Here is an 8,993-nt window from a genome sequence, read left to right as displayed (position 1 = left end):
ATCGGAGGTTGCAGTGAGTCAAGATCGCGTCACTGCACTCCGGCCTGGGCGACGGAGTGAGACTCTATCTCAAAAATAAATAAATAAATAAACAAAAAATTCGTATTTGCTGCTACTGTTGCAAACTTTGCTTTCAGAGTCTGACTTTCCTGTTGAAAGGCTGCATTGTTACAGATACCCAGCAGGCAGGGATGTCCTGCAGAGTCCTGGGGACAAATGCTATCTACATGTCCGTATGAACAGCTGTCTTCTAGACCCCTCCAATATGGCTTCCTCTTCCTCTATAAAAGAGAAACACACCCACCAAGTTCCCTAAGGACCAATTCCCTGCCAAAACCAATTTTTAAAAGTCTTTTTAGTTTTTGATATAGCTGGCTGCTATTTTCTTGTAGCCTCCATCCACTCCTTGGCTTTAGGGAGATGCCCTTTCTTAGCTCACATCTCCCCTCTGGGTCTCTAGTGCTTCTTGCTACATAAATAAGAGGACAGATAATAGTTCATCTCTTTGCAAATGTCCAATTGCCTTTTGTAAGCATGTGTTGAAAAGCTCCATTAGAGCCCCACATTATCGTCCTGTGGCAGCTGTACAACACTCTTCCTAACCCACGGCCATGAAGATGATATCATAGAATAAACTACTATCGAATGTTTACTTGATGCCAGGAACAATGCTAACAATTCTGTGTTCATTATGTCATTCAATTCTCATCTTTTGATATACGTCTTATTTTTATCCCCATTTAATAGTAAAATGGGGATATTTTATAGTAAAATGAGTAAACTGAAGACAAGAAAGTGAAGTAATTTTCCACAAATCACCCAATCAAGTAAATGTGAGAGCTAGTATTTGGTCCCAGGCAGTTTGAGTCCTGAATTGTTTAACCACTGCTTTTTCTTGTGAAATATCTTTGTTAAATCCTATTTAAATGTATTTTTTTTTACATTATACTCTGGAAATGCAGCTATGTAAATGTAAAATACTACAAGCCCCTTAAGAAGAGATTAAATGTCAAAAGGCAGACGCTGCCTGCTGCTGTGGCACATACCTGTAGACTCAGCTACACCACAGGCTGAGGCAGGAGACTTTCTTGAGGCCAGGAGTTCTGGCCTGGAGTGTGCTGTGTCAATCAGGTGTCCACACTAAGTTCCACTGCAATAATGGTGATCTCCCAGGAGTGGAGGACAACCAGTTTGCTTGAGGAGAGGTGAACTGGCCAAGTTAGGAAATGGAGAAGGCCAAAATTCCCGTGCTGATCAATAGTAGGACTGCACTGTGAATAGTCACTGCACTCCCTCTTGGGCAATGTAGCAAGGCCTCATATATATATATATATATATATTTTTTTTTTTTTTTTTTTTTTTTTCTCTTTTGAGACAGAGTCTCACTGTGTCCCCCAGGCTGGGGTGCAATAGCACAATCTCGGCTTACTACAACCTCTACCTCCTTGGTTCAAGCAATTCTCCTGCCTCAGCCTCCCGAGTAGCTGGGATTACAGGCGCCCACTACCATGCCAGGCTAATTTTTGTATTTTTAGTAGAGACAGGGTTTTGTCATGTTGGCCAGGCTGGTCTCAAACTCCTGACCTCAGGTGACCCGCCCACCTCGGCTTCCCAAAGTGTTGGGATTATAGGCACGAGCCACCGTGTCTGGCTGCTCTCATCTCTTTAATAAAATAAAATAAGAGTTTTAAGTAAACAATAAGAAAGCAGATGTTATCTGACATTCTCTATGGTCCTTAATGGAAGGTAGACATATTAATATAAAAAAGTGCCCAATTTCAAGTGACAAAAACCCAACTCAAAATAGTTAAAGAGAGAGGAAAGTTTAGGGCATGTACAGATAAGGAAGACTTGAAAAACAAAGATGGTGCTGAGGCTCAGATAACCTCTGCCTTCAATAAAGGTCTAAGATGGTGACTGTGATTTGTCAAGACAGAGAGTGATAACCAGAGTGGGAGGAGTGTCCTAGGGATAAGGTCATGTTGTGTAAATTGGATCTTCTTCTTCCTCTTCTTCTTCTCCTTCTTCTTCTCCTTCTCCTTCTCCTTCTTCTTCTTTTTTTTTTTTTTTTTTTTTCCGAGACGGAGTTTTGCTCTGTTGCCCAGGCTGGAGTGCAGTGGCATGATCTCTGCTGACTGTGCCCTCCACTTCCCAGGTTCAAGCGATTCCCCTGCCTCAGCTTCCTGAGTAGCTGGGATTACACGCGCACACCACTACCCCGGCTAATTTTTGTATTTTTAGTAGAGATGGGATTTTGCCATGTTAGCCAGGCTAGTCTTGAACTCCTGACCTCAGGTGATCCACTTGCCTCGGCCTCACAAAGGGTTGGGATTACAGGTGCCCGCCACCACGCCTGGCCTGGATATTCTCCTGCTCACCACAGAGCCACAGGAAGGTGATTCTCAGAAAGTAAGTGGGAATGTAGTTACACCATCCCACAGATGTTCTGTACAACAGAGAGGCTAGGAAATTTCTATTAAAAATGTTTTCTAAGAAATGTTGTCAGAGGTAAAGGTCTAAATCAAATGGCGATAACCATTTTCATTTAATAAGACTGTTCCGGGCCAAGCAAATCATGTAAGGCTTCTGATATTAATCATTTTACTCACATGGTTCTATACTCTCGCAACCAAGTAAAAGCAATGGGATTTTGAAAAGAAAAAATTCCCCTGACATTGAAGCAGATATACAACAATATCTGAGGCAAAGAAAAGCCATGGATACCCAGAAAAAGAACAATTTTGTGAGAAATATTAAAATGAGAACATAATATTTAAATCAAAATTATTTCAAAGTTAAGAAATTCAGAATTAGTTAGAGGCATGCTACTCAGGCCTGGAACATACTCAGGATAAGATTCAGCTTTGAGGGAAGATTTGTTTTCTTCTGTTCTTCTGAAAGTGACTCTTGTGAAGTAGCTACTTCATTATTTTTCATACATTTCTAATTTTTATTTTAAAATACATAATCTGTTGAAAAGCCATCACAATTTACCTTTATTACCTGCACGAAAGAGGGCCTGGTTATTCAGGTTATCGGATATTTTAGGCTAAGGCTAGGTTGCCCTTTTAAAGGACTCTAAAATACAATGGCTTAAATCAAATACTACTTTATCTCTTTCAGCCATTATGCAGTCTAGGCAGCCAGATGACTTTTTTTCTTTTCTTTTCTTTTTTTTTTTTCTTTGAGACAAGAGTTTCATTCTTGTTGCCGAGGCTGGAGTGCAATGGCATGATCTTGGCTCACGGCAACCTCCACCTCTCAGGTTCAAGTGATTCTCCTGCCTCAGCCTCCCGTGTAGCTGGGATTACAGGCATGCACCAACACACCTGGCTAATTTTGTCTTTTTAGTAAAGACGAGGTTTCTCTATGTTGGTCAGGCTGGTCTCAAACTCCTGACCTCGGGTGATCCACCCACCTCAGCCTTCCAAAGTGCTGGGATTACAGGTATGAGCCACCTTTTCATAAAGTTATTAACTTTTCTCTCATTTTGTCGCTTCACCATCCTCCAGGAGTGGTCTTTACTCGTGGGGTTGAAGGAGCCTGGCAGAACAGCATCTGAGTTTAAGTTTAAGGTGAAAGGGGACACACCCAGTGTCTGGAGCAAGAAGGTCATGTTGAGTTGGCAGGGCCTCAAGTTTCACACCTCACCTCTGCTCACATCCTGTTGTCCTGAGCCTAGTCAGAGGCTGTGATGGACCAAATGTTTACGTTCCCCCCCAAATTCATGTGTTGAAGCCCTTTTCCCCAGTGTGGCTGAATTTGGACATGGGACCCCTGAGAAAGTAATTAAGGTTAAATAAGGTAGCAAGAATGGGGCTCTGATCCAATAGGATTTGTGTTCTTGTAAGAAGAGAACTTATGAAAGCTTGCTCTTTGTCTCCACCACTTGAGGTCACAGTGAGAAGGTGGCTGCCTGCAAGCCAAGAAGAGAGCCCTCACCGGAAACTGAATGCTGCCAGACCTTGATCTGGGACTTTCAGCCTCCAGAACTATAAGAAAGTAAGTTTCTGTTGTTTAAGCCTCCCAGCCTGTGACATTTTGTTACAGTAGCCTGGGCAGACTAATACAGATTTAAACCTAGCTTTGAGGGAGGCTGACAATGCAGTGCCCACCTGGGTGACCTACCTGGGTGACTAAGTGCTCAGAAGGATAGGAGCCTGCATTTTGGGAGGCAACTAGCAGTCTGTCACCTAGGGCTATAAACAGAGTTCTGCCTATCACTTTATAGCCACTTTGTCCAAATTGTTCGCAGAGTTTATGGCACATCTTGCATGAAAACCAAAGCTTATAAACCTCATGAATAGCAATTTTGTCTCTCTCCAGATGCCAGGTTCTCTACTGCTATCCTCTGAGACCTCTATTCTTCCTTCTCTTTTTTCCAGTATTTCAAGTAATTTTTTCAAATTCTTCCTTCTTCTGCTCTTCATCATGGGCACGAATGGAATCTTCAGGCTCTACTTCAATCCTAATACAGATACTCACTTTCCCCTCAACTTCATCTCCACTTGCTTCCTGGGAGGTAGTCTTTGCCTAATGTATTAGTTCCCTACTGCTACTGTAACAAATTATCACACACTCCTTGACATAAAACAATACAAACTATAAGATAACCATACAAATTCCAAAGTCCAAAATGGGTTTCACCTGGGCAAACTCAAGGTGTTCTTATAGCTGGCTCTTTCTGGAGACTCTAGGGGAAGATCTGCGTCCTTGCTTTCCAAGGATCTAGAAGCTGCTCACATTCCAGGACTCATGATCCCCGCCCCCATCTTCAAAGTCAGCAATGGCTGCTTGAGTCCTTCTCACATTGAATCACTGAGTCTTCCTCTCCTACTCTCTCTTTCACTTATGAAGACTTCTACTGATTACTTTGGTCTGCCTGGTGAATCCTAGATAATCTCCTCATCTTAAGACTCTTATTTAATCACATAAAGTGCCTTTTGTCATGTAATATAATGTATTTCCAGGTTCCAGCCTAGGACATGGGCCATGCACCTTTGAGGGACCATTTTTGCTGCCCACCTCCAATTTGCCTTCATTGACTTCTAGTCCTTCCAGCCCTCACCCCTGCCTAAAGCGAAGGGTCTCAACCACCTTATTTCCAGCCATGAGACCTTAAGGAGCTTCTCCTATGGTCAGCCCCTCTAACTTTGTCCTAGATCAGACTCTGACACCATAACCAGTTCTAGTAACTGACCTCTTGCCTCTGTACTTGTAACCAAGCCCCTAGCTGTACATCCAGGCCTACTGCCTGGATCCCGGTGTGATGCTCCTGTGCCCAAGTCTCTGCTTTGTATCTCAGTCCCTTTAGAACTAGGAGGCAGTCTTGCTTGTACTAACTCTCCAGAGAAACAGTCCTGTCCCATATTCTGGGCACCGTGGCTGGATCCCTGTTATATGGGTGTCAGGATACGAGGGAAAACACTTACCAGGCCAGGCTTCTTCATACAGCCTGTGATCACACACTGAATGTGGCTCCCCTAGCCTGCTCAGCCACCAATTACCAGAACCTGGATTGTCTACATGCAGGAGCAGGTCAGTCTAGCTGTTTCTGAAACTTTGCTTCACATTAGAGTTATCTGGAGATCACTAGAAATATCTAGATGTCCAAGTTGTACCCCATACTAATTGAATCATAATCTCTGGGGGTGGAAACCAGTATATCAGTGTTTTTTAAATTCCTCCACTGATTTCAATTTGCAGACAAGATGGAGAACAAGCTGCGTGCTGTTCAAGATGTGCTCTGCCTGTCCGCAGCATCAGTGTCATGGGGAGCTTGTTAGAAATGCAGGAACTCAGGCCTCCAACCCAGAACTACTGAACTAGAATCTGGATTTCAACAGGATCACCTAAGGGATTTGAAAGCTCCAGTTTAGCTCATCTCAGCCTGTGTGAGCCCTGGTTTTGAAAATGGTCATAATTCAGCTTTTTTTTTTTTAAATGTTAAAAAACATAATAGTATTAGTGAAATTACTGAAATAAGAATTCATATTCCAGCACTTTGGGAGGCTGAGGTGGGCAGATCACTTGAGCTCAGGAGTTCAAGACCAGCTTGGGTAACATGGCAAAACCCATCTCTGCCCCCCCAAAAGAAAAGTAATCATAATAATAATACAAAGATTAGCTGAGTCTGGCAGTGTGAGTCACTGTGCTTTTAAAAAATACATTAATTTTTTTTCATTTTTTTTTTTTTTGAGACGGAGTTTTGCTCTTGTTGCCCAGGCTGGAGTGCCATGGCATTTCGGCTCACCGCAGCCTCCACCTCCCGGATTCAACCGATTCTCCTGCCTCAGCTTCCTGAGTACCTGGGATTACAGGAATCTGCCACCACACCTGGCTATGTTTTGTATTTTTGGTAGAGATGGGGTTTCACCATGTTGACCAGGCTCGTCTCCAACTCCTAACCTCAGGTGATCTGCCTGCCTTGGCCTCCCAAAGTGCTGAGATTGCAGGTGTGAGCCACCATGCCTGGCCACATGTGCTTATTTTATGTACATAATTGCAATCAGAATGTCTATGTTATTTGGAATTTTGCTTTTCTTAATGTGAGTTTTTTTAAATTGCAAAAGTTTCATAATATAAAAGTAGTACATAATAACCTATCACATTGATTTATAAATTACTTAACCATTTAAACTATTGCTTGACATTTAGGCATTTTTAATTGTTCATTATTTATAGGTGACTTTGAAGCAAGCATCTTTTTGTATACAGTTAAGTTGAATTTTTACTTTCTCACAAAACATGAACAATCTTGTTATACTAATTTTCAACTTGAACAAGCCAGCCCTGCACTTTCATGGTGCTCTAGGTAATTTAGATATTTTCCAAGCATGCTAAAGATTGGAAAAATTTGTACTGCAGGGTTTTTAGAAGATGTGTAGAATTATGACATTTTTACTGCTACATTTTATCCAAGTTTGTTCTGAATTCTTTTATTTGAAATCTTTCTGCTTAATTTTGAACAGTGATAAATAGTGCCAATTTGCAACTTTTGATGCTTACTATTCACTCCCCAGAGGTGCTGACCACTTGCCTCCCTTGAAATTACACATGTGAGATCCCTGCTTGCAGTTCAAAGATAAGGTCCCATCGACCTCCTGCCTGAATTTCTAGGAACCCAGGATACGGGGAGAACCAGAATATGGGGACACCCCTGTGATTCCTCCACTTTGCTTTTGATCAACATCTTCTGTGATTTCAGTGTGATATTGTAAAGGACTATGGACTAGAAACCAGACTTGGGGTCTAGCTCTAGACCAGACATTTGCTGACACTGAGAACTCACTTCCTTATCTCTTGGGAAGCATCTCATAGAGCTGTGAAGATCCCAAAAGATAATCTATATGAATGCTAGTGTCTTTAAGACACTCTAAAAGATATGTATCTAGTGCATACATTTGTGTGCAGTTATTTCAGTGCACAAATGCTTATTATTCTGCATTTTAATAGCTATGTGCCTAATACTATAATATTTGATCATTTATTAAGTACTAAGTTTACTTATTTAATAATTACTTAGTAACATTTTCATAGTTAAGAACGTCTGCATTTTAAATTTAGTATTGTATGGAGTACTCACTGAACTATATAGCATCCTTTTAAAACGGCCTATCATTTTGTTCTGTACTTCCATGATTTTAAAAAATTAATCGATGGCTAAGTATTATAACTAAGTTCTACTCACTAGATGTGTAAGGAAGTGCCCTCAGAAAAACAGAAATTGATAGAGTTGTCAAATCGATTCACACAAGTGAGAGGAAATTATCTTCCTATCAAGCAAAAAAAAAAAAAAAAAGACAAAGTGAGATAGTGGGATGATATCAACATCCTCCGTGCTTTCAGTGTGGTATTGTAAAGGACTATGGACTAGAAACCAGACTTGGGGTCTAACTCATCTCAGCCTGTGTGAGCTCTGGTTTCGAAAACGGTCATAATTGAGCTTTTTTTAAGTGTTAAAAAACATAATAGTATTATGGGACATTGTCCCTGTATATTTATATAATATATATATATAGAGATATAGAGAGAGAGAGAGATGAGAGAGAGAGAGAGGGCATATGGGACATTGTCCCTGTATATTTATATTGAGAACATGTGAAATCTGCAAAGTGTTAATGAATACCTTTTTTTTTTTTTTGAGACGGAGTCTCACTCTGTCTCCCAGGCTGAAGTGCAGCGGTGTGATCTCAGCTCACTGCAACCTGGGTCCAGGGTTCAAGCGATTCTCCTGCCTCAGCCTCTCGAGTAGCTGTGACTGCAGGCGCCCGCCACCACGCCTGGCTAATTTTCGTATTTTTTTTTAGTAGAGACGGGGTTTCACCATGTTGGCCAGGCTGGTTTTGAACTCCTGAACTCAAGTGATCCACCCACCTTGGCCTCCCAAAGTGCTGGAATTACAGGCATAAGCCACTGCGCCCAGCCAATACTTTTGATAGACAAAAAGAAAGAAAGAAAAAAACCAGAGGAAATTAAAAATTCTTTAACGGGGACCAGACATAGTTTAAAAATAATAATAATTATTATTATAATAACAAAGCAGTTGAAATCGCGTGTCAGGAGCGCTTCCTCTTTCTCCAGCGGTGAGGGTATCTAATCATAATAATTAAGTCCAAGGGACCTTGCCTTCTTTAGGCAAACAAAGTGGGGAACAAGTTGCAACTGATTTTCAGAACAAATCCTCAAGTCCTCTGCCCACGGCGGAGAGGGCGGCGGGTCGGCCGAGCCTGGGTGGCGTCCCGAGGGTTCGCTTCTCGCCCAGCTCCCGGCAGGGGCGCGTGGGTCCTGGCCCGGGGACTGCAGGGCCGCGGCGGGACGGGCAGGGTCAGCAGGGCACATACTTTCTCGGAATCCACCCTCCCGGGCCCCCACAGCCCAGTTTCTCCTCCCCTCAGCCCACCTTCTCCGCCCACCTCCTATCCCGAGCCTGGGCGGCGGCCGCGGTCAGCCCGACCTCCCCTACCAGGGGTCCGCGTGCGCGGGATCCCGGC

General features: G+C 42.6%; 1 protein-coding gene across 1 annotated transcript in view; it reads left to right on the top strand.

The window, feature by feature from the left end:
• LAMA1 (laminin, alpha 1) overlaps window positions 1-8,993 on the top strand; it is a 189,664-nt gene that overhangs the window by 4,355 nt on the left and 176,316 nt on the right. Inside the window, exon 3 of the mRNA XM_011957824.1 lies at window positions 8,638-8,976. Within this exon, the coding sequence (XP_011813214.1) occupies window positions 8,638-8,976 (339 nt within the window). The remainder of the gene's footprint in view (window positions 1-8,637; window positions 8,977-8,993) is intronic.

Source organism: Colobus angolensis, unplaced genomic scaffold (genome assembly GCF_000951035.1).
Source record: "Colobus angolensis palliatus isolate OR3802 unplaced genomic scaffold, Cang.pa_1.0 Scaffold45, whole genome shotgun sequence".
Classification (NCBI taxonomy): domain Eukaryota; kingdom Metazoa; phylum Chordata; class Mammalia; order Primates; family Cercopithecidae; genus Colobus; species Colobus angolensis.
Note: the sequence above shows the minus strand (reverse complement) of the source record. Positions and strands in the feature narration are given on the sequence as shown.